Below are 25,789 nucleotides of genomic sequence, written 5' to 3'. Positions count from 1 at the left end.
TACTACAGAACACAAGTAAGAATTAAGACATTTAGAAGGGATATACAAAGACAAACGCATTGAATGCGTCTTACCAAGTCTACAGAGACATGTTAAAGATACCTTAAACTAACTAGCCAATTAGCCTGGCTAACAAGTTTTCACTACATGTTGCTCTGGTAACAGCAAGCTTGCAGCTGTGCAGTCATTAGTCAAGTAATTCTGGATTTACCTTGGCCACTATTATCGACATCAGCAACACATAGACAGCCTTGATCAAATTCTTCCTTCTCCCCAAGTACGGTGGACCACCAGTCTCGAGCTTTAAACAACGACATTCTTCTTCACTGAAAAGGAAGGAATTGTTGTTAAAACCTGTACTGACACGCACATCACTTCAAACAAGCCTCCTTTCTTACAATAACAACAGCTTTCACTATGCGTATATCACCTCTTAGCTTCACACTGCTCTTGTGGGAGTTGGATGCATGTTAATCTCAGATGTTTCTGGTTGAGTCCTTAAATAAAAGTACCTTGTCACAAGTTCATAGAATAACTGTGATAGAAAAATGCAAGAAAGCTGCACCTTCCAGTCAAAGGAGCACTAAAAAGGTAAATAAGAAGTTTTTCAAGTTACAGAACTGAGATTCCCTTATCAAGGAGGAAAACAAAAAAGCACTTTCTGATCTGTCCCCGTTCATTGCAGGGGAGCTGGACTAGATGACCTTTAAGGGTCCCTTCCAGTTGAAACAAAGCTATGATTCTGATGGTGGACTTCCATACAAGCTTATTTTAGAAAAGCAAACAAAGCTATAAGAAGCAGCAAAACCTACACCGAGTAATCGCCTTGCAGATGCCCCAGTGACGTGCCCAAAGAAGTCGGTCAGACAGGGCACAAATCAGCTTTCCCGTTCCTTACCTGCTGCTATTTTAAGTAAGAGCAGAGAAATCTTCCTGCAGGCAGCCTGACAGCAACATTACCCAGCTCAAAGCTCACAGCTCCCTGAGGGTGCCTGGAGGGCTAAGTCAAACCGTTATGCACAAGATGTAGCTACCACGGGGCGGGTGGGGGACGATCTAGAATCATACAGAAGCTTAGAATGGAAGCGACCTTATCGCCCATTCAGTTCCAACTCGCCCGCCACGTGCAGAGCTGCCACCCACCAGCTCAGCTGCCACATCCAGCCCGGTCCTGACCACCTCCAGGGATGGCCACCTCTCTGGGCAGAGGTTTTACTGTCCGAGGGCTGACTGCCTAGTTCCCTTCCACACAGACGGAACCCTCCTTGCTTCTTGCCTACTTCTTCACACAGCTCTGCACGCGGACGCCCCAACCCCGAAACCCGAACCCCAGTCATTACGGCGGGATGAAGGGCGTTGAGAAGCGTTGGGAGCTTACCAAGCCTGCAGCAGAGCCACACCGAGCGGAGGGACCCCCGGCCACAGGCAGGGGCGGCTCTCGGGACGCGGAGGCCGGCAGCGCTCCGGCCCCCTCCCCGCCTCCTCCAGCACCTCGGGCGCCGTCGCCGTGACAACGGGCGGCACGGCTGTGCTGGGAAACGTAGTTCGGCACTGCCGGAAGTGTGGCCGGCGCGCCGGGTTCTCCCACTTCCACCCGCGGGGGGGGGGGGGGGGGGGGAAGGGTGGTGATAAGCTGGAAAGCAGGAGGTTCGCCTGCGTTCCTTCGGAGCTTCCTCAGCTCCCGGGGGGTTCTCCCCCTTCTCGCAGCTCTCTCTCCCGCACTCCGGCTCGCCTCCCTGCAGCACGCCGTCCCCCCGCGCTCCCCCATTCGCGCTCGTGGTCCCGCCCGCCCTCAGCGCCCCGCGTGGGTTCGGTGCCGTGCTGCGCGCCCGCCGGGCGGGCTGGGGGCGGCGTGCTGCCATGGACCGCGCGGCCGTGGCCAAGGTGGGGGCGGTGGCCAGCGCCAGCGTGTGCGCCCTGGTGGGCGGCGTGGTGCTGGCACAGTACATCTTCACCATGAAGAAGAAGACGGGCAGGAAGACGAAGATCATCGAGATGGTACGTGTGAGAGGCCGGGCTCGGGGTTGTGGCTCCTGAAGGGCAACAGCGGGCGTGTCGTGCCTCTGTGACACTGGCAAGCAGCGCCCGTTCGGGTACCGCACAAAGATTGAGCCGTCTCGGTGTCGGCTTTGGTAGATTTGTTGTGTCGAGAGTTATTCAGATGACCGCTGGTGTAAAGCTGGGTGTAAGGGGACATAACGCCCCGATAGCCTTCGCACCTCGCGTTTATCTGTCGGTGTCACCGTGCTGGAGGACCGAACGGAAATCAGCGCGCGGTGGCTGTCCTTCGAGTCCCTGCAGGACCTCGCCAGGAGCTCAGGTGTTTCAATTGATTTACACACGGAAACACGAAGAGTTTGCTGAGAGCAGGGCTGCGTATGCAGAGCGAGGTGTCTCGCTTGGCTGTGGTGCACGACAGAAACCGTACAGTGCCGTGTTTGATAAACGTGGGCCCGGAGAAGAATTCCAGTGAGCATTCTTAACCACAGCCCTTGTGCTGGCTGCTGGATAAAGTGCTTCAGTGGTGTTTGCAGTCATCCGTCACATTGCTCGGTGACCTTCATTTGAAAACATTCACTTTTTATTATAGTATATTTGAAATTATTCACTTCTTATGTAGCTGTCCATTACACTGGATAACTACAAATAATTATTTCTAAATTCTAGTACTGATAATACTGGCACGGGCAATAGATCAACAGAACGTGGAAGCCTGGTCATACAGGCTCTGGGCAGCCTGGTCTGGTGGTTGGTGACCCTGCACATAGCAGGGGGGTTGAAATTAGATGATCATCGTGGTCCTTTTCAACCCAGGCCATCCTACGATTCCATTCTATGATTCTACGATACAGACATTCCATGTCTGTAAATCTGTAAATCCACGTCGAGCAAATAGTTGTCACCAGCTCCCGTCCCCAATACCACACGTGCACTGTTGTTCCAAAAATGCCTAATGGTTTTTAAAGGTGTGTTTCTATTAACTGTGCAATATTTAGATTATGTTTAGGCCAGCAAGATTAGCTTTTTAAATTTGTTGTAAAGATTTTGCCTGTGTTACTAAAAAAACCAACCAAACAAACACGGTTGTGTCAATGATAAATGGATTTCTGGTAAACAAATCTCTCAGGTAAGCACGTCAGATAACATTTTCAGTTATACGGATCTGCGATCCTAAGTAGATACATCTGAAAATTCTGCCTCTAGGATCACAGCTGTTCAGAACTTTAAGTTACAAGGGAAAGGCAGAGCTTGCTCGAAGCATGGCAGCTTTCTTGTACGAAAATATTTTACTGATTATATACAATACGTCAATGCTCTGTGCTTGTCGAGCTGTCACTTCAACTGGCAGTTGAAGTGGCAGTTCCCTCAGTTAACGTCTTTAGTTCATCAGCTGCAAGCCTTCTTTCTTCTTCAAGGAGTATTTCCCATGAATATATGTAACCAGGCTGGGATGTTTCTCTTATTTCACCATAAGGAAATTATGTAAACGTCATGCCAAGGATTTTAGTCTCTCAAATAAGGGAGAAAATGCATGTAAGTGCTAATTTTACATGAATATTTTGCATTCTGGAGAAGTTTCTGAAATGGTTTTATCCACCGGTACAGATTTCATTCAACATTTTCTATTTACAAGATGCTGTGTCTCTATTACTTAATCAGGGAGAGACCTTTGAGAAGGTGCAGTTTTCCAGTCAGTAACATAGCGTGAGTTAGCATGGTAGGGAAAACTAATAGTGCTTTGTTAAAATACATCTTTATAGTACATGAGTTATTGTGCCAGGCCAGTGTTTGGCATTCAGGTATCAAATTGAAAATTTCTGGGTTGCTCTTCTAGTTTTGTAGATTTTTTTTGTTGTTAGTTTTCTTTGATGATGGTTACGCTTTGTAGACTCAGAAGAACACAGGCTTGCAACTTCTACCAAAATCTGTAGGAATCCCAGCCTGTTCATACTTTAGTTACGTGACTTTATTTTTTCACACTGTAGTAGTTTTTAATAATTATTAATTACAGCAAATTTTTTACTTTTTTCTTAGTTACAATTAGGTGAATATAAGAACCATCTGTAGCCCAGTAAAAGCTGGGCTACAGCAATGTTTAAATACTAAAAGGAGAGCGGCCTTTGTGAATCAAATAGAATAGCTGTAAAGCAAGCTGTTATCAGGGATGACATTGCCAAGAATCCTTAATGGAAAGTAAATTCTCAAGTGTTGTGCAAAATACAAGTGTAACCACGTTGCCTTGTTGAATGAAAAGAGTAATGAAATTCACAGATCTGTCTCACTTTCCAATAGATGAATTCTTTAGCCAAACAATTAAGCTGGTATCCAAATTTAAGCTTAATAAATACTCAAGAAAAAAAATACTGCTTCTTGGTTCAAAGCAAAGGTTTAAGCTTGGAATTTAAGTATGAAAATATTGTTTCCATTGACCATCTAAGAGATTTTATCCTAGGCAATACTTAATGTACTTTGGCTCCATTTTCAAAGTAAGAGAGGTGTTATCAGTAAACGTTGAGGCAGACATGTGAAGTTCCATGAAACAGACTGTATCCAACTTCAATGATTACAAATTTAAAATCCCTTTAAAAAGCAGTTTCCTTCAGAGGAAACTTTTCAACCACCTGCTATTGGATGCTTCTGGCGCCTGTTTCCTTTTTAGTGCCTTGTGAAAGGGGAAGAGAAATGCATGAGTCTTGCAGGGTTCAAGTTTACCTGAGGAGAAATAAGTAAAAACAGTAAGAAATGAAGTAGCTGTTACTTATCTCTCTGCTTAAGAAGTATTCTATGAGCATGACTGTCATAAGGTTGTGTGCAAAGGCTTTATTATTGTTATTTTCCTTTACTTGTCATTACCTTGATCACCTAGACTGGCAAGTGAAGGATACAGATCTTCACACTGCTGTGAGTCAGCGGCCTCCAAGCAGAGAAGGAAATGAAGGAGCATATAATACATAGTATATTGATGACACTATTCTTCAGTAATCTAAATTGCTAGTATGTGAAATTCTGTCAGACAAGTATTTTTTCCTCTACAAAGGCAAAGATGAGTATGAGCCTCAGCAGATGGGGATCAAAAAGCAGAGTGGAAGGAAGGTGGACACTCTCATGTATCGTGTGAGACCTCCTGGGTGTTGCTGGAAATTCAATAGTGATTTTAATTGTAGCTGTAGAGGTAAAAGTGACACAGTTTGTCTTAAATTGTCACAACAGGTCTGGAAAATGTTTCAAAGTATGTTATCTTTTGAGGTACCTTGCTTCAAGAAATGTGAATGTCCGCCTCTTACCATTTACAGGCACTTAAATGAATATAATTCATAGGCAAATTATCTATTTTTTTTCCTGTCTTGTCAAGTTCTACTTCATGGTAATTGTCTTCAACATGTCAGTCCCTTTTCCTCTCTCCACACATGCATACAAGCATACTGTTTCCCAGTGCACTAAAGGCTGTGAAGAGTAAGCCTTGAAGTGACTTCAAGGAAAAACAGCGTGAGAGAGGAGCAGCCTGACAGACCTTATTGCTGTAAGCTGGTGCAGTTGTCAGAAGGTACTTAGTTCTCAAGCAGTCACTTGTAGGAAGTGCAGCTGCAGCAGGCAGTGCCAAACAGCAGGTGGCTGCAGTGTGCACTTCCCGTCAGTTGCAGAGCAGCTCTCTGAAGGTGGATTAACACTCATTGCAAACAACTTGTCATTTAAGATGCCCTGTAGAACAACAACTGGCATTTCCTGGCCATTGCTGTCTCTAGATCAGATATGTAGAACTGAACTGCTCCTGCACACACAGGGCCTGGTGCAGCAGCTATGTCTGCTGCCTGTTAAATGTTCAGCACCGAAACTTGGCTGCTCCCATCACATGCTGACAGCAGCCAAGAAGCAGAAATAGCTCGCAACCACTTTCCCCACCCTCCTTTTCTAAGTAGCATGCAGAGAGATATAAGGCCAGACAAGTCTGGGCAAAATAATTTGCTGAGCATACTGTAGTTGTAAGTATGAAGAACTAACTTAGGACTCCTATCAAGACAGCCTTTTCCTCTGGGCTCCTTCCAGTCAAATTGCTGTGCAGCAGTTGGTCTGCAGCAAGATCCTGAGATAGGTCTCCATATGACAGTCATGTATAGAAGTTGCAGTTGCTTTCTTGTTTGGAGAAGTACTCAGCAATGATCTGCTGCTTTCAAACATCAAAGAACTTAACACAATTGCTGCAGGCAGCTTCTTAATCCCTAGGCAATCATGCAGCACTTTGACTAGCACCACCATTTAATTTGGCATCTGTGGCTGCTGTACTGCTCCCCTCTATCACTGACAACTTTTCAGACTGTTTAAACAATCATATCCTTCCTTGAAAGTCCACTGGGTTTTCCTAATTTGATCATGCCAGGTATTGAGACTTTTTTTATTTAAATGTTAAAAAAGTATTTTTCTTGAAGTGAACATAAACTTAAGACTGCAACTCACAGGTCAAAAGTAACACCGCTTGTGTTTAAATCCTGAAATAACTATATTCTTTTTGTTTAGTGTACAATCAATAAACATACAGAGGTGTAAAATCAATTGGCATACAGAGTTTTAGACCAAGTAGAATTATCACAACGGAAAGATAATAAGTGAAAAATACTTACCAATGTTGTAGGCTTACAATATTCTCCATGAGGAGTGATCCTTCCTGCATGGCAGTCAGCACTTAAATGGGATCTAGGAGAGGTGCAGCCAGGCTCTTCCCCTTCTGGTAGCACAGGTGAATTGCCTTCACCTGTGCTCCCATGGCTGACTCAGTGCTTGCTTCAGGTGGTCAATCAGAGGTTCAGGCTATGATTCAGCAGTGATTTCAGAGAGCAGGCAGCTAAACATCTCACAGTCTTTCATACACTCCCCCTCTATACAGTAGGACTGGGGAGAGAAGCAGGGGAAAAAGAAAGTAATGTACAGCCCAACTGTTTACCAGCCTGTGACCAGTGCCTGGCCTGTCCCCAAGCAGCAGCAGTGTCCCAATCCCCACCCCACAGCCAACTGCCCTCAGTTCTGTAGTTTCCTCACATTATGTCATATGGCATGGAATATTAGTATGGAATATCCCTTTGGCCAGTTCAGGTCAGGTGTCCTGGTTCTGTCCCCCTCTCTCCTAGCCTCTTGTGCCCCCCCATACTCCTCACTGGCAGGTCGGTACCAGGTGAGAAACTGAAGTGTCCTTGGCTCCATGCAGCACTGTGCAGCAAATAAAACATGGGTGTGTTATCAACACTGTTTTTCTCCTAATGTCAAAACATAGCATCCTACCAGACACTATGAAGAAAACAAATCAATTCTGTCCCAGCTGAAACCATGACATTTTGCTGCCAAGAAGGGTTCCCAGTCTAATTATTTCTAATTTTTCCTCACTTGTTAGCTATAGCTTCCTTCATACTCTCATACCAGGAACTCATTGCCTGCTCTGTAAATTGGATCAGTAAAATAATCCAAATTTATTGGAGCTTTTGTTTCTACGTAAGAGTTTGTGGTTCTCCACTATGATGCTCAGATAGAATGAGTACCACTGAAGTGTACCATTAACCTTGTTCCTTCAGTGCTCTCACTCTTTGGTGGAAACAGCAGAGATGAACAATTGGTTGTTTCCTGGGGGGTGCATCTGCCTTTGCAACGTAGATCAGTAATGGGAAAGCCTCGTTTTTGTCTGTGTTGCCATGGAAAAGTTATATATGAAACTGAAGGGTAGAGTTTAGTACAAAGCAGTAGTTACATCTGCATTAGCAGTAGTAGTATAGTATGTTGTATAGCAGTAGCACAGCAGTGGCAATTAAGTAATACAAAGTGTTTTGAACAGGTCCTGTATCCCTCCCACAGGGCAAATCCAGAGGTAAAGAAATAAAAGATGTCTGTCCTGTTGTATTTTTGAATGGATCAGTAGCCAGAAACACCCATGAAGCATTGAGACACAGACACAAAGCAGTGCATTACACTTCAAGTCATCATACTGTCTATTACCTTTAACATGAGTGTGTGGTAGCTGCATTTCATCTTTAGAATTAAGTGATTTTTTTTTTTTTTTTTTTTTTTTGAGATGTTTAAGTGAAGATCTGTACTGTAAGAGATCATAGCAGTTAAAAAATAAATTATTTAGTCTCAGCATGCAACTTTAACTGCGGTATTATATTAACACTGCATTCTTTCGTGAGAATTTTAGTGTCTGGTAATGAATTGTGGGTTAAACTTTGTCCTGCTGACTTGGCTTTCAGTCTGGGTCCTGCAACTCTGCCATTCAAGGGTCAGAGTTTATTTGATCTAGATACAGAATTCTTAGGCTTAGTGAATCTAAGCTTTTTTTCTTCTTCTTCTTGCAAGCAGATAAGAGGAGAATCAACAGCAACTGTTTCGGTCCAGGCCTTGGGCTTAATGCAAGCTCCATTCTATACAACATTACATGGGAAGCTTCTAGGAAGGCAAGCACTTGTTTTTAAGTTCTTTCAGTGTATGTACATATAGAAATAATACAGGGTATTTCATAAAAAGTATACATGCAAACATAGAATTTGGACAGTAAAAGTACAGCTCGTTGAAGTTATATAATTATGCGAGCTGAGCTTCTGCACTTCTGATAGCTAATTAAGAATTTATAAATATATGGCCGTGTCTACATGCTGTCAGTACTTAGGATTGGATACTGTTTGACTAGATATTTTGTAGAGGGATTCGTTCTACCAACAACCTCCTGTGTAAGCATTATTCCAGCAAGTGTTACGTTCTGTGTAACAAGAGAGGGAATTGGATCTTTCAAGTAGTGAGACTTCAACATCCATCCTGTTACTGTAGCAATACTAAGGAAAAGCTCAAATTCAAAAGTTTTAATTTTCTAAAGGAATTTTATGTCTATAGGTCTGTAGATGACCTCGTGTGTCATAAAAAAGCATTGGTTTGGGATGAGTTCTAGAAAATCTGTTTTGAATGAGGTTGCTGAATATGTCCTAGGACACATTATTGACCTCTTCACATCTGTTCTGTGTGTGCATTATTTTACAGTTATTGAAACACGATGGTTGGGAAGCCAAACCATACGCTCATCCCCAGCGGTACTGCTGAATCTTAGAAGTCTTACATTGAGATTTTTTTGTTCTGAAGGCTCTTGTTTTGTCCTTACCAGTCCTGAATAAAATCCCTTTCTGAGCACTTTTTTCTAGCAAGTGCTATTCATGCTCTTTCTGTTTAAATAATCTCTTACATATCTACATTCCTTGCAAGACAACTCTGTAATACATACACACACTTTCATCTACATACAGTGCTTTGTATTGCGTCAGACCAACTATAAGTATGGCTAGCATTTTTTACAGTAAAACCTCTACCAGAAAAATCAGTTTATCTATGATTCCCACAAGACATCCTTCCAAAGCTTTATTTAGCCCAATTTCATTAAGCTGAACACTTATTTTCAGTATGGTTGTTATTTACAAATACAAAAAGCAATTGCTGGTAGCAGTATGATGCACATCAACTCAATTTACTAGGGCAGGAAGAAAAATCATGTTTGAATTACATTTTTTTTTCTCTTTTTTGGGTATTTTTTCTGCTCGGTTTGAATGTTTGAGTGCTGAGGTTCAATTTGTTTCCTAATTTTCCCTGTTTCCTAATTTGCAAAATACATATTGGTGAGACTTATTAGAAAAGCAAAAATTAGAAGAAAATTCCGTAACGTATAAAATTCTGTGTGGGTTTTATTAAAATTGGGAAATATGCTAAATATATGTAGGTATATTCAAAGCTGTTCAGTAGTAGTAGGCTCGCTAATCAAGACCGAAAGGTAGTAAGCTCATGAAAAGCTCAACTTTGTCCTGTGGAAGCATTCAGTGAGCTCTGTTTTCTGTAGTCAATTCTAAAGAACAGCAAAGACTTTAACATGACTTCTTTCTTGATCTCTCCAAACTGCTTTGAGTTTAGTTGAAGTATTCAGCTTTTTACTTAAAGGTCAGCTGATTTGCTTACATACCTTATCTGTGCTGTGTTCATTTCTTTTCCCAATAGGTTGAACGTAGGGCAGAGGTAAAACTGGCAGAACTAGTTTTTCTTAGCTTTAGACTAGAAACTTTCAGTACTTCGAAAGCATCCTGATTCTCTACAAACCAAGTTCACTTAACACACCACCAGATGAAAGTAGAACCTTTTCATAGTCTTATATTGCCAACAAATCACCTGATGTTTAAGGCTTTGCTCTTTTTGTTCTTAGTCTTTTACTGCTTACAGTATTCTGCAATTGAGTTACGTGGCCCTTTGGCCTTCAGCCTAAGAAAGTAAGTTAAAATAGAAGCTATCTGTTGAAATGGCAGTACCTCTTTCATTTCTGGCACTCAAAACATAATTAAATGACCCTCGGTACTGTGAGAGTAGAAATACCACGCTGGATGTTGTTTCCCTCTCGTTGAAAAAGAAACAGTAATTCTGCTTTATCTGTTAACAGAACAAAGTCAGCAGTAGCCACTTGTTCTCAGTTGTGTAAAGCACACGATGCAAAGATTTCTTAGCTGCTCTAAGTTGTTTCATGTACTGTATTTTCATTAAAGTGAAAGCATACTGTTATTAGAGATAGTCTAGATGTTTTTCTCAGAATTAGGTGTTGGCTGTATTAATGCTTACAGAAATCTTGCATCATTTTCTAACTTTTGCTAACACTGTATTTGTACATCTTAAATGCTAATTCCTCTGGTATACTCAAAATTAGTCTGTAAAAGTTAGAGTTAATTTCTGCAACTCTTTCCTTCAGTATTAAATCTCATGTGAATTAAAAAAAAGACAAAGGAATACATATGATGTGTGTGTGTTGTTTGTTTTTCACTTTCACAAATGGCAAGCTAACTTTCTTTAAATTCTTGATAGCATTGGAATTAATTTTCCTACTAGGTACCCAAATATCAGCAGGCCAGCCTCAGCACCCACCACATCCCAGTCTGAACTATGAAGTTTACAGGACTTACTTATGTCAGTACAAAGTTGTCAACTTCGAGATATATAAGAGCTCAAAGATGGCTACTTTCTGAATTATATCTAAAACTAGAAATCCTACACTATTACAAACTACACCTTTTTACTGTGCAAATAATCACTTTCAATACTGCATCACTATACGTAACTTTCCCAGACATTATGGAGATACTTTCAGCTAAGAGCATAGGAACTGTATATACAAATACTATAAAAGGGAATATTATCTGTGTGCTTAGTATAACAACGGTGTACATAAGACAAAATGAATAGATGGAATGAGAGCTATGATACCTGGCAGTTACCAGTGCCAACTAAGTTTGGCTTATTGCATGTGGTCTTTGCAGGGGTTACTTTACATTTTGAACAGATCTTTCCAGCTCTTCTCTTGTCCTTGACGTGTATATTTGGAAGGAACTCGTCCAATTCAAAGAGGATAAGTTTTGATTAAAGTCATGTGTTCGGTATCACCTGAAGTCTTCACTGGTTTGCTGGATCAAGCTACAGTGTACAGCTGAAAAAATGGAGGTACTCTCTGTAGGTCGCAGTCTGGGGAAACCTGACAGACTGCATACTGATCTACAGTTGGAATGTGGGCACAAAGCCTGTATGCATCCATCGTACCATTCAGAAAATGGCCACTGATCTATTTTTTTTTAATTATTTGTTTAACATAGAAAAACAGCACATATTCCTTAAAAGGAAATTTTCATAGCTGAAGGTATTTCTAGAATTCTGGTAATGTGTTTTGTTTGCTGTGTTTGCAGCTTGTCCTGACAGCCTGAAATTGTTATCACAAACCTAAGGCTGAACATGAATTAAAGTATAGCATGGGGAAGCTTGTACTGTTGCTACAACAGCGGAGTTGCCTTCATGTGACACATTCAAGCCTTTACAAGTGGGAGCACGGTTAGAAAATACCTCCTTCGTCCTCCTAAAAATAAAATACATCCTCCTTATCGCCTAGTTACAGTCTTTGATCTGGCAGTATGCCCAATGACAACCTTCTGCAAGTATGTTGAGTCAGTGTGTCACTCACTGAGAAGCCCCGACAAACAAACCTCCTTCATTTCCTGTTTCAGTATTGCATGCTTACTTAAAGTCAAAGCAGGGAGATCACTGAAGTGATCAATTTGCTGTTTCTAGGCAAATAAATGCACGCTGCCTTGCTAATTTTTGTGACACCCTATCAAGAAGCTGAAAGGAATTTGTGGCACTGCAACAGGAAACCCTAAAATGCTCTGAAAAATTCCGTAGAACAGTTAAAAAGTAATACACTTTTTCTCTGAGAAACAAGCGCCTTCCTGTGTCGGAGCAGTCCAGATTTGCCTGCTGCATCCACGAAAGCCGTTCATTCAGTGAAGGTCAAAGGTTTTGTTGTTGGTGCACCAGCTGATCATCTGTACGCCGTTGGGCTGCACTGCTGAGCATAACAAACTGCTGTGCAGTGCTGACGTGCGTCACAGGACCCTGGGGTTTTGCACGGGGATTAGTCAGGCTGTATTTGGAAACGCCCTCAACTGCACCTTGTGCTGCTATATTAGTGCTTCTCAAGCAAGAGGAATTTTCTTTTGCTTCTGCAGCTGCTCCTGCAAAACCCTCCGGTAAGTGTGCACAGCTTGTCAACAGGACTGACTATCTTCTGCTTGCATTTTTAAGCCAGTTAGATGAGGCGTTGTATGTGGTTGTTTACTGGGACAAATTGTATTTCTAAGATATATATTTGTTAGTTTAGAAATGGCAAGAGCCTTGAAGGAATAAATATATTTACCAGGTTTTTTTTCTTATTGAATAGGATAACTCAATTTGCACATTCTTCTATTTTTAAATGTGTATCAGAGTAGCCTTAAGCGTGGGTATTTTCAGAGTGGCCTAGCTGTGTGCCTTGCATGTCTGCTTTTATTTCTATACAGCAGGAATAGCAAACATCATGTAATATAGCAGACCAATTCTTAAAAGGATTTGGTTGATTTTTGTTGGCAGCCTGTATGCAAGCCCTGCGTCTCTGGACTCTGCTTGCCACCTATGCAGTTGCAGTAGGACAAAATCAAGGACAGAAGAATCAGGAGTGCCCTAAGCTCAACGCACAGGTACTCTCCTTTAAAAGCACAAGAGAAAACACTGTTGTCATGTTTTCTGTAAACACTCTTTTCAGATTTTTATGTTTTGTGTCTTGTTTTTTTTAATTTTTCCTAACCAAACCGAATATCAGATTCTACCACGTTAAGTGGAAAAAGATGTAAATCATTAAGCAAAATAAAACAGGAAAAAAATATATTTAGTGTGCATCATACTCTGCTTCTTAAAATAGCTTAGGCAGTAAAGCCACTTACAGTTATTTCACATAACCAGGGGATTTCTAGTTTTGCAGGACATTTTCAAGCAACTGTGACAATATTCAATGTTCTGTTGTTCTATTTCCATAATAACTATTTATATTATATAACTATTGCCTATTTACTCTGTAAGTTTTCCCAAGGCTATTTCTTGGCAAAACTACCAACAGCAAAACTTAATTGTTAGTATTTATTGGAGATTTCTTACCATATTTGAGTTTACATCTCATGAACATGAGCTGCATTATGTTCTTGGTTTGGGTCATCAGAAATTAAAAAAAGCTGTCCTTAGTTCAGGTCATGCTAATGGACTGCATAATCACCAGTGCCATTCTCTTGCCTTAGCTGCACGTCAAGTGAGACTCCACTCTCTTGCAATGACTTCTGGTGTTCCTGTCTAACAGACAGCTGGGGCTGCTGATAGAAAACTGCTGCACTCCAAGACCAAAATTCAAGTTGTCTGAAGTAAATTGATTTCTATTTGAGCACATTGAAGCTCTGTACGAGCACAGACGGAGGAAAAGATACACACACATTCCTTACTGCAGCTTTTGTTCCAGCCCCAGTGTGGCTTCTTGCATTTCAAATATTGCAAATAGCAGAAGTTACACGATGCTGGCTTGGTTTTTAAACTTTTTTTTCTTTTTTTTTGTAAACTTTGTTTTCTAGAGTAAGCAGATAAAATTAGCGTTCTGCAATAATGTCAAAGGGGAAGAGAAAATGGAAAATATGTTTATCAATTAAGGGATGTGCCCTTTTTCTTTCTAATTTCACCAAGTGCACTTTCTGTCCCCAAGAACACCAAGATCCAATTTTCTGTAACTTGCCAGGGTATCAGATCTCACAGCTATCACTGATACCATACCCTGCCTTTTTTGGTACACGTCCACAAGTAAGTATATGTGATAGCTAGTCTCAGACCTTGGAATTGGGCATTTGCAGCTCCCAAAATAAACATCTTTTATAGCATTTTACCCGGGAGTTGTCACCACAGGCTAGAAATGAGCATAGGCTAGAAAATTAACAAATAATTAAACCTTACCCATTTTATCACTTAAATTCGCATTCTTCTTGTTCAGAAATAATGCTAATGGATCCCTCTTGTTGCCAGCCCATTCTTATGTGTCCTCTATCATAAGTTAATTGGTTTGGAGCCTAGTGTAAGACAAGTTTCCTAACAGATGTTAAAACGAAATCATGTCATACTTGAAATTCACAAACTGTCAGCAGTATTGTGGCTAGTTCTTCTTCATTTTCCTATCACTTTAATGACATTGTGGTCATCTGAAGCACTCTCTCCTTTTCTGAGAATTGTAGAAATTCTCTTTAATATTTTACCTACCTCTGAGCAGGGTGTTTTTCGTAGCAATGCTGTTTGTGATGCATCCATATGAGATTAGTCATTGTAAAATAAGAAAAATTTGTATCTGACAAGTCTTACAGGGGTACTTGGAAAAAAAATCAGGCAAAGTATTTTTACATGTCCTTGTTTGAAGCACTGCTTAGCAGACTTAGGCTGATAATCTTTTATATTTTTAGTTGTAATATTTCTGTCAGTTTATCTGAATTTTATTGTGAAATAAGCCATTTCTCTATGTGTTTAAGATAACAAGTCATTCATCCTTCCCCACTGAAAATTACAAATAGTACAGCTACCTAAGGTTTCACAGCTGTCCTACACATCAAGTGTATTTTTATTAGTTACTACTCCAATTGACCTTATTTTTTTAATTTCTTTTTAATCACAGGAAATATTTTTATTTTACTGGGTAGAGGGGAGATTCAAAAATTCAGCATATTCCAGAATATGAATTATACCTTGTGTACACAGTAAATTATTTCTTAGCTGGGGTACCATTTTAGAGATTATCACCAACTCTTGTTTAATAACCTGAGCTGCATATGTTTAGATGTACAGTGTCTCACATACTGATGATGTATATAAGCAGCACCCAAATACAACATGAAAGCAACTCTGTTTGCACGCTTGCTGTCCATTTGTATATAGGAAACATTAAAAACAAATAAAATTCAAAATGATCTTCACAGTATGTACATTTCCTCTTAATTTAACCCAGCTATATAGGTGTATGTCTCGTGTACTAAATAGATATGTTATGCTCAGAACTGGCATTGTTGTAAATGACCATTCTGTGGTTTGTAGGACGGGGATTTCCACACCTGCGTGAATCCAATATTGTTCATTCGTCAAGGTATGAATATAACATTGTTAACTACAAAAGAATTTCCTACATCCTTAGTCCAGGTACTTGCTATCAAAAATAATCCCATCTCTTTATCCTTTTCGTAAATCAAATTAAGCTTCGCCTTAAAATAATCATTCTCAGTTTTATCCTTCTTGCTTCTCTTTGAAAGCTCCTTAAAAACCTTTGAGACTAGAAACTTAAATATGTTTGTGACCAGTGCATATGCCAGCCCCAAATTACCCTTGGGAGTTATCATCTTTTAACATAGACTTCCAAAAGCTACCTGTCTCTATGAACTATTTCAGTAATGTGTTGATGTGCTTGATATGAAAGTAAAACTCTTCTCACACCTTTATAACATGACAGAATAAAGGTGACTCCATGTGATGTATTTTCAGGTATCACAATGAAATACGAATTTCTTTTCCTGTGCTTATGTAGTTTTAGTCTTGTACATAGAAGGCTCCTTGCTCCTACAAGCATTCTTGTCTTTGCTAGGTGCCCTGGAGTATTTTTGCTTGGTTGTTTCTCCACATAGAATCACAGGATGGCTTAGGTTGGAAGGGAGATCAAGATCATCTAGTTCCAACCCCCCTGCCACAGACAGGCTTGCCAGCCCCTGTATCAGGTACTAGATCAGATGGCCCAGGGCCGGGCAGCCTGTTCCAGCACCTCACCACCCTCTCAAGCAAAAACTTCCCTTTAAGTATATATGTTCTTTCCTGTCAACTGTGCATCAGAATTATGGGCCTTCTGCATACATTGAGTTGAATCCTAGAGCTTTATTGAGCAGTCTGTAGAAACACAAGTTTTCTCACATTATTTACTGTTCTTTTACTAGCATCATTTCACACTTTGTTCTTTTATCTATCTTACCAGTTCCATGCAATTTGAATCTGTTTGTCTATTTCAACTATGAGGAATGGCAGATACAGAACAAAAACCAACAGCAAGACTGGGCAGAAGACCCAGGAGAAGACAGTTTGTTAGAAAACTGGTGATCGCTTATTGAGTAGTTCCACTTACTTCTAATAAATAAAGCCCAAGTAAAATAGTTGTTCTTAAAGTTCAGTTGCAAATGTGAATTGCAAGGAAGTAGTGATCAAAACAGTAGCTCTTTGGTCTGACTGTACTTGTGTGGGGCACTGAGTCTATCATAAATTCCATATCCATAGCGAAAACTTGGGTTTGACTGTGAGCATACTTGTGGTAGTGACATTTCATGGGTTATACTCATTGCAGAAGATATTTTTTTTCCTCTAAATTAAAATACTGGCTCTTCAACTGACTTCAATTCATATGTAAAAATGAAAAATGTATTAGAAATAACCAAAAAAAAAAAAAAAAAAGTGACCTTGAATAGAGCTATAAGTTTACAACACCAGAGCAGGAAACTTTCATCATACTCAAAATCTTAAGCAATCTCTTAACATACCCTGCTGAATTCTTTACTAAGGGTGGTGTTTCAAAAATTTACAAAAGGCCTCTGCTAGTAAAACACTTGCAAGCAATCCAGCTTTCCTCATGTAGTCTCTCCCTGTGATTTCTTCATCTCCACCAACTAGTCTGTTTAGATCAGGTGCATTATGAAGCCTGTTGCTTAGTATCTAAGTAAACCAAATAATATTTGAACTACTTCTTACAAAAAAAAGGAACATTTAGATTTCACTTTGTTTAACTTTTGCATTCCAGATCTAAAATATAATGTGCTTCCTGAAAGTCAAAGGAATTTGATCAGTCAATTCACAGTGAAAGGTTTATAAAGCAGTCAAATTGCTTTGTCTTTCATTATAGAGAAACAATCACTGTATACCACCAAGTTTAGTTTACCAGCACTGTGTTAAATACAAAAGTAGTACTGAAACACACCTTTAAAGGGTTGCAGGTTGTTATGTTTTGGTTTATGCAACAAGAGCACTTGATTTACATCTACTTATAATTGTGAATTAATATCTGTCAATGCTTTAGAGATGTATTTCTCCAAAGATGAGGGAATTCTTCAATAGATACCTTTCACAAAGACACTCTGTGCTGATTAGCTTTCTCCGTGAATCCCAATCTGGGATGCAGTTGACAGCTGTAAATTAATCCATGGGTACCTTTTTTGAATTTGCTGTGTTAATGAAAGCAACGAGGCACTGCAGCTACACAGAAAAGAACAGCTATCTTGGGTTAGAACGCATCACTTATGCTATGGCAAAGACTTTTTCTGTGTATTGCTCACATCTGAAGAAAAACAGGAAAGCCCTACATCTTCCAAACTGAATAAGAGAAATGCAGTTTCTTTCTTTGCGAGGCTTACGAAGCAAAGAGGTAGCAAATGCCCTTCCATGACTTGAGAATCGTTGGCAAAGAACTCTGGTATATGCAAAACTTGTTGGGTGGGTGGAAGACTTAAAAAAAAAAAAAAACTGTCAAAAACTCACAATTAGGGTTGTGGAAAGATCTCCATTTTCTGTTTTCTTTACTGTCTCATCTGTGGACATCAGCCAGAAATTGGCTATTAAATTCAAATTATTTGTCATATTTGACGAATAGTAACATTGGTGTGGCAGAAGCATTACAATTTAGGTTGACTAAATGTAAAATTGACACTTCGTGCAACTATTTGTTTCTAGCTAAGCATAATTAAAGAAAAGTATTCGGCAATTACCAACAGTATTTGAGTCAATATCACCTTTCTAACAAAATATATCAAATTTATATGCAAAGGTATTACATTGAAAGGGCAAAGTAGCCCTTCAGCTGAGGCCATTTCAGAGCAGAAAAATGATACTGAGATGCAGGTGTGCTGAAGGATGTTATGATTCAAATAAGTGGGCCAGGACAAAATCAAGAACTGTCAGAGATGTGGAAAAAATGTGCCCTGTAAAAGAAAATTGAAGCAATCAGGTTTCCTCAGATCACAAAGAGGGGAGAAGGACTGAAGTGAGAACCTGTGATAAAGAATCCTTTACTCTGAGTTGAATTAGCTAAAATTAGAGGAAGCAGTGTTTGATAAAGATTAAGCTAACCTTTCTGAACGTAAAGACAGGTGAGCAGTAGAATACTTTCTCAGGAAAAAGAAAGGATGTGTGAGTAGAGCTGTTGAGGAATGAGTTGAACAAATATCTGCTGAGAATGATGTAGCTGTAATAGTTTGCAAAGTGGATGGTAGATAATATTTTAAAGTACTTTCAGCTCCTTTTCCCTCACACAGGAGGATCCTTTCCATTACAAATGCATGTGTTTGCAATAGTTAAAGAGACTAATGTCATCTTTTTCCTAAAGCACACCACGGCTACAATTTGACTGACAGTTTGTTCTTATTAGTTCTTAATAATAATTGCACAAAAAGCTAGCTCTTAAGATGTGCCACCTCCTAGAGACATAACTCAACCACAAGGTGATCCTTACGTCCTGTTTCTGTACATCTCCTTTTTCCTGCAAATACAGTTATTTTCTCTAAGTGTCAGCTTACTGAATAATTTGATATCAGGAAAAGGAAAAAAAAAAAACAGATGTTGAAACCAAAAATTGTACACAGTCATCACTTAATGCTTGCAGCAAGTTTTCTGTTTCGTCTCATTTTTAACTTCCCTTCCTGTCCTAAGTATGAATCTGAAACAGCAGAGCTTCCAGACTGATGGATAGCTGATATTCCTCACTCCCCAGCAGGTATATTTCTGTCTTTGTTCTTACTCTTCACAGATGCCAGAATTTCAGAAGAAGACTGTCCACATTAAGGACCCGGGGAGAGTAGAAGAGATTATTTGTGGCCTCATCAAAGGAGGAGCTGCTAAACTTCAGGTAAAAATAGTAAAAGGTGTAACCAGTTCAGAATGAAAGTAATCATATGATTGTTGCTGCGTGCCAAAAAAATCTGATCTATATATATAACAAATCAGCCTTCAGGTAACCTCCAAAACTTGACATCTGTTACCTCTTTTAATAGGCCTTGTTGATCCAACTGTAATTCAGCCAGTCAAGTAAATGATATAAATATGCAAGCTTAGTATTTTCAGGATGTATTCCAATCAAAGGAATTAGAAAAACAATTTTCTTCAAAAAAAAATATGGCATACTCTGGCTTATCTTATAGTAAAACAGGCTTCTGTGAAAAATATGCTACTCAACTGCAACAGAATTTCTATCCATTCTTTATTTTGTCCCTCTGTGTTGTAAGACAGTTTTGCTTTTTCTTTCCTTAAATAGATTATTACAGATTTTGATATGACATTAAGTAGATTTTCCTACAATGGAAAAAGATGTCCAACTTGTCATAGTGAGTACTTTTTTTTTTTTTTAATATGGATTGGTTCATTCACTCCTTTCCGTTTTCCTAAGAATTTAATTTTCTATCTATATTATTTCTAAACACATGAGATTTTCTACTGACTTGTTACTGAGGCTGCACATTCTAGTAAACTATTGTAGTGAGAGTCTATGTGTTGTATGCATATATATTTTAATTACTATCTGTGTGAATTGAAATCAGTTGTCATTCACAATTAGAAACTAAGATCTGAACTACAAGAAGTTAGTGACTAGATAGTAGGGTTGACTTCTGTTGTTGAAAAGCCCATAATAGTCCTGACACCTGCAAGAATTAAATAGTAAAGCCCTTGGAATTCTTGACATTTTTGTGCTGTAGCCTTCTAGAACAAATAATAATAATGAAGTAGGGATCTTAAAACGTAGATTGCCTGATAATTATTTCAGAAACAATCTCAAGAGATTTGTCACTGACCTTTTGAGGGGAGGTTAGTAGTATCATCATGCTTATGAAGAAAAATGTGCCTTTTGTTGGTTGATGGCAAGAAAAACTGAGGTAATAATAGTATGTTGTCAAACATTGTCTTCTGTGCCATTTACAGCATACAGTGAAGTGAATGAAACGTAATGGCTTGTTTAACACCTTTTTTTTCCACCTCTCCAGACATCATTGATAACTCTAAGCTCATCACAGAGGAATGCCGGAAAAAGGTAAATGGAAAACAGACCAGCTGCTTGTTTGTTGCACAGACAACTGGTTTTATCCCTGGCTGTAGAGTGCCAGCACTACGAGACATGATATCTTCAAATGCTTGAAGCTCTGAGATCTCTCTGACTGACTTTAGGCATCCAGTCACTAAGAAGTGAACAGAAATACTTCTATTCTTGATAGTAGCATATGGTTTAGTTTAGCATCCAATGTTTATGCATAGGGATATGTGCAATCTGACTTTTTATTGTACAAAGAGTATTTAAAATTCCGTTTCATTTAAATAATGTATCTAGAATTTAAAAAGTTGTTTTGAAGACTAAATACCAAGCACTATTTCATAAAAATATATTAAATATCTGTGTTTTATTTTCCTTCAGTTATTGCAGCTGAAAGAAACATATTATGCTATTGAAATTGACCCAGCCCTCACTATTGAAGAAAAATATCCATATATGGTAGAATGGTAAGAGAAATCTGTGTTCATATCGCATTAAAATTAGGCTTAGTGATAGATTAGATTTAAAAATAAGTAACTTTTTAAAATGATATTAATGGTAGTAATTAGCTTTAATGCATTAACCGAATCAATCTACTGAGGGTTACACTACTGTTCTTGTTTTGCTGTTAATACGAATTAACAAAAGATAAAAGCACAGGATGCTTTTGTTAATGACATGTGAGTAAGTTGCCCAACCTACTTTTTATGTTCTAGGTACAATAAATCTCATGCACTACTCATCGAACAGGGCTTACAAAAGGATAAGTTTGCAGAAGTTGTGAGAGAATCTGACGTTATGCTGAAGTAAGTTTCTTTTAATTTCATAAAATCATAGAATCACCATGGTTGGAAAAGACCTACAGGATCACCCAGTCCAACCATCCACCCATCAGCAATAGTTCTCACTACACCACGTCCCTCAACACAACATCCAACTGTTCCTTGAACACCTCCAGGGTTGGTGACTCCACCACCTCCCTGCGCAGCCCATTCCAGTGCCTGACCACTCTTTCAGAGGAGTACTATTTCCTGACATCCAGCCTGAATCTCCCCTGGTGCAGCTTGAAGCCATTCCCTCCAGTCCTATCACCAGTTACACAAGAGAAGGGGCTGACCCCCCAGCTCTCTACAACCTCCCTTCAGGTAGTTATAGAGAGCAATAAGGTCTCCTCTAAGCGTCCTCTTCTCCAGACTGAAAATAATAATTTGAATAATTCTCTTTTGAAACAATTTCTGTATATTCTTACTGTGTGTTTTTATGGGGGAAAAATTCCTGAGCATGTGACATCTTATTCTTGGAATACAGAGAACTCTTCATATCCTTATTGATATTCTGAAGGTAAAGGCCTGTAGTGATCACACCATATAAACCAGAGATGAGAAACTACTTTTTTGGGGTTTGTTTTTGAGTGCTGTCTCCAGTAGAGTTCATTTCTGCGGACTTTCATCCTCTTAAAGTTGCACTGGTGCCTTTTTTTATTTATTTAAAGAGTGCATCTTTATTCCTGTAAAAACATTCCCTGCAGTAGTTTTATCTGAGATAGAATGCAGTGACATGAGGAACACGTTGCCTGTTTGTCTTAAATATTGTTCTTCTGTGGCTAAAGGTAAGTTTAAGAGCTAGCAAAATCCTGAAACATACTATGTGCTTTGGCTCCCATCTGTTTTAAAACACTCCAGAACTGTGTAAATTTTGGAATAGTGAAACAGGATGTTAAAACTTAACTTCTGAAACTGTTACCACATTGATTAAATTCTTCTCTTTTGCAAAACCAGCAAGCACACAGCCTCCAGCTGTCAGAAAGCCGAAGCCTGTGTAGGTTGAGTCTTCATTCACAGGCTAAAATTTCCTCCAAAACTTTCATGATAAAGTAAAATTCTACCATTCAGTGTCACTGCAGAGAAGTGTATGGAAATAATATCTTGTTCCTGGAATACTGTATGTAGTTACGATCTGGGTACTGACAACTAAAAACCTCTCAGAAAAGAGTGACAAGAATGTTGTCATTTTCTTTTCCAAAGATGATGTAAATGTTTTCAGAAAACTCTGATGTTTTTTGCCTTTTTTAAATTGAAATTTGGCTTTGATTTACATCCTGTGTTGCAGGGAAGGATACGAGAACTTCTTTGATAAGCTGAGTGAACATAATATTCCTGTGTTCATATTTTCTGCTGGGATTGGAGATATTCTTGAGGAAGTTATCCACCAGGCTGGAGTCTACCATTCTAATGTCAAAGTTGTTTCCAATTTCATGGATTTTGATGAAAATGTAAGTATATGGGATTGCTTGTGGGATTTAGTTGCTATTTATATATACTACGAGGTGAACATTTTAATCCATCAGATGTAGCCATCTGCCCTGCTGTATAGAAAATCAGAATTGCATATTCAACACTCTCTCAAACACAAAAGCAAGCAGAGGGTAATAAATCAAACACTGTTTAGGTGATGTGACTTAGTATAATTCATTTCCTCATAATCAGCCCAGTACAGCAATACTCCTCCAGGCAGGGAAGATCACTGCCTCTCTAATCTTAACAATTACAGTCATTCAGTTATCTAACAGTTATTTACCTTGTTCATAATTAAAGAGTTAAAAGTGTATTTATAGATTAAAATCTACTTCATTCTATATTATATTTTGTCTGTATAACGCTAGAAATAACTTGTGTTTTCTTAATAGGGGATATTAAAAGGATTTAAAGGAGAATTGATTCATGTTTACAACAAACATGATGGTGCCTTGAAGAATACTGAGTATTTTAAACAACTGAAAGACAACAGTAATATCATACTGCTGGGTGATTCCCAAGGAGACTTGAGTATGGCAGATGGAGTAGCAAATGTTGAGCACATTCTTAAGATTGGTTATCTCAATGATAAAGTAAGTGGCCTTAGATCCTTGTAGCTTGGAATGAAATACTTGTGAACTAGCAACGAGTCAATTACAGTCATTAAATAACAAAGCAAGTATTTGGCCCATACTTGTATGGAAATCTCAACATGTTTCATGGATTTCTTCTAGTTCTTTCCAAGTCCCACCTTCTAATACTGGACTGATAATTGAGCAAAACTGTAATGTTCCAAATAACAAGTTTTGTCCATGATTTCCCCCCCAACTTTAGAAACACAGAACTGTTAGCAACTTCCAATGTACATCCATTTCTGTTCATGAGAAAAAAAAAAAATCAGTTTTCTATTTCTGTCTATCTTTAGGAAAACTGAGAAAGCAGGTTTTTTTTCCAGTATCTGTGCGTATGAGGATCTGGAATAAATGTGAGGTTTATCTTGGAACATGAACACGATTAATTTCACTTTTCTCTTTCTTTGTCATCCTGTGGAATTCCCTTATAGGAGTGACATAATTTGAATGGCTTATTCTCTGAATCTGATGGAAAAAGATGGCAATATTTTAAGGACCTATATATATTTATATTCTAAAACTAAGTGGATCTCTCTCTTTATCCCTTCTGCAATTAGGTAGATGAACTTTTGGAAAAATACATGGACTCTTACGATATTGTCTTGGTGAAAGATGAATCCCTGGAAGTTGCCAACTCCATCCTACAGAAAATCCTGTAAATTGCAGTCTCAAGTCACTGCATTCTTTCCAGAAGGCAACTGAATAGAAGAGCACACACGTGCAATCTTAAGTGTATCTGTTACTCATTGACTGAACTGTTTAATTTAAAACTTTTATCCTCATTTTGGTATTTTGAAGTATATATGGTACCCATTGTCAACTAGAAGCTCCTTTTACTGCTGTTATGCTGTTCTTTATTGTCTCACACTCCTATTAAAACTACATTTAAATTGGATTTACAGATGTGATAAACTGCTTCTGAAGGGGTGCTGTGATTTGCTGTCTTTTAATCAGGCATTTTAAAGAAGATTTTAGTAAATGTGGCTATTGTGTGAAACTGAAGACGCTCTGAATAAGCAGCGTATGTGGGTTTGTTTTGCCTTTGCTTTTTTCAAAGTGTCATCCAAAATGTGGGAAGAAAACTCTCTGATTCCAATGCAGTGTTAGAAAAGGAAAAGATTTCATTCCCAGCTGTACTTTGAAAGATACTCACATGCTACAGACTGCCACATACATGTTTTTCTTCAGTAAAAATACTTCACCCACCCAATTCAGACAAAGTGCTCCCTATTAACAGGTTTCTGTATCATTACAAAGTGTGGAGTGGGGAAGTCATACTGTTTGAAGTCAGTACACCTGAGCTGAAGTTTCTCAACCTTTTACCAACAGGTGGTTCACAGGCTAACAGCATCCACCAGCTCCTTTTCAGATCCTACTTCTGTACTGCTCTTAATCCCAACCAGCTGCTTCATGTCAGAGCTCATAGAGCTTGTCTAAAGTACTTTCTCTTTGAATTCTCAGTGAGCTGCTCTGAACAGAAAATCAAAACAAAGCTAGATCTTAACCCTGGATTTTAAAAGCTCATTTAGCAATCGTGCTAAATCAAGTTTTCTTGCCAGAAGTTCTGTGCGTTGGAAACAGTTAAGGAACCACTGCAGGCTGGCCTTAGGTTACCGTTCTGCTCTCTGCAGATTCGAAGCATGAGGGTCAGTATAGCATCTAGCTCTTCCAGCTTTATTATTCAAACCTGTTTAAACATCTACCAAATCTTGAGAAAGTATTTCTTGTGTACTGAACACATTGCAGTACTTCTCAGCACTGCATACAGAGTGATACATCCTAACGTAGCCACAGCTTTGGAAGCGTGCTCTGATCAGTGTAGGAGAAGCTAAAAGTAGTGATGAAACCTTGGTCCTAAGGGCTTGAACTAGCAAAATCCCCACTAGCAAATTAAACTTAAAAAAAAAAAAAAAGCCTCTTTCCTGTTCAGCCCAAATGCTGACTAAGTAGCACCAACCATTCCTTTTCCCCAAATCAGCAGACTTCTATCTGTTACCACACCTGCTTGAACTTTTCCAAGGCAAAACTTCCCGACTTATCCCGACTCTGCATCCCCTGCAGTAAGTTGAAATTCAGTTATCCCTCCACTTTGAATGCATGGCAAAGTCTTGGTACCCAATCCAACATACTGTGAGCAGCCTTTCATAATCACCTTGCATACTGTCCTCAGTTACACAGGGCTCCTTGTATACAATGCACAGTCATGTAATTCCCTACTCCCGGCACGGGGGCAGCTGGATCCCCCAAAACAGGAGCCTGTGAAGCCATCCATTTGAGCAGAAAACTGCTTAAAACAGGAGATGCCTGGATATGGCCCTGGCTGCCTTCCATTTGAGTCATTACTCAAGCAGTGGAAGCCTGGAAGAGCTGAAAGCAGCCTGGCGGTGCCAGTGACA

General features: G+C 39.3%; 2 protein-coding genes across 5 annotated transcripts in view; one reads left to right on the top strand and one right to left on the bottom strand.

Moving 5' to 3' along the window:
• BBS9 (Bardet-Biedl syndrome 9) overlaps positions 1–1,247 on the bottom strand; it is a 273,671-nt gene extending 272,424 nt beyond the window's left edge. Inside the window, exons 1-3 of the mRNA XM_042888262.1 lie at positions 1,144–1,247; positions 899–1,000; positions 212–326 (exon numbers count right to left, since the gene is read on the bottom strand). Of these exons, the coding sequence (XP_042744196.1) occupies positions 212–317 (106 nt within the window). The 5' untranslated portion in view covers positions 318–326; positions 899–1,000; positions 1,144–1,247. The remainder of the gene's footprint in view (positions 1–211; positions 327–898; positions 1,001–1,143) is intronic.
• Positions 1,248–1,860: 613 nt separating this feature from the next.
• On the top strand, positions 1,861–24,288 carry NT5C3A (5'-nucleotidase, cytosolic IIIA). 4 transcript variants are annotated; one of them, XM_042888595.1, is made up of 10 exons: positions 1,917–1,998; positions 12,946–13,052; positions 19,196–19,294; positions 19,700–19,769; positions 20,424–20,470; positions 20,849–20,934; positions 21,184–21,273; positions 22,577–22,739; positions 23,154–23,354; positions 23,951–24,288. In XM_042888595.1, exons 2-10 carry the CDS (start codon positions 12,951–12,953, stop codon positions 24,050–24,052), a joined length of 960 nt encoding a protein of 319 aa, XP_042744529.1. In that variant the 5' UTR covers positions 1,917–1,998; positions 12,946–12,950; the 3' UTR covers positions 24,053–24,288. The 4 variants fall into 4 exon arrangements, with proteins under 4 accessions (XP_042744527.1, XP_042744529.1, XP_042744528.1 ...); XM_042888594.1 differs by lacking the exon at positions 1,917–1,998 and adding an exon at positions 12,107–12,566; XM_042888596.1 differs by lacking the exon at positions 1,917–1,998 and adding an exon at positions 15,463–15,511 and having other exon boundaries at positions 13,003–13,052.
• The last annotated feature ends 1,501 nt before the right edge of the window (positions 24,289–25,789 follow it).

This window comes from Lagopus leucura, unplaced genomic scaffold, assembly GCF_019238085.1.
Source record: "Lagopus leucura isolate 7727_CA_CO unplaced genomic scaffold, USGS_WTPT01 Super-Scaffold_100157, whole genome shotgun sequence".
NCBI classification, from domain to species: domain Eukaryota; kingdom Metazoa; phylum Chordata; class Aves; order Galliformes; family Phasianidae; genus Lagopus; species Lagopus leucura.
The sequence above is the reverse complement of the archived record's forward strand: the minus strand, read 5'-3'. Positions and strand labels throughout refer to the sequence as shown.

Bases quoted from the DNA above. Each gene is read 5' to 3' on its own strand.
- NT5C3A (XM_042888593.1), top strand. From the start codon at position 1,861: ATGGACCGCGCGGCCGTGGCCAAGGTGGGGGCGGTGGCCAGCGCCAGC. The intron at 19,770-20,423 runs GTGAGTACTTTT...CCACCTCTCCAG, and splicing joins AAGATGTCCAACTTGTCATA to ACATCATTGATAACTCTAAG. The intron at 20,935-21,183 runs GTAAGAGAAATC...TTTATGTTCTAG, and splicing joins TATCCATATATGGTAGAATG to GTACAATAAATCTCATGCAC.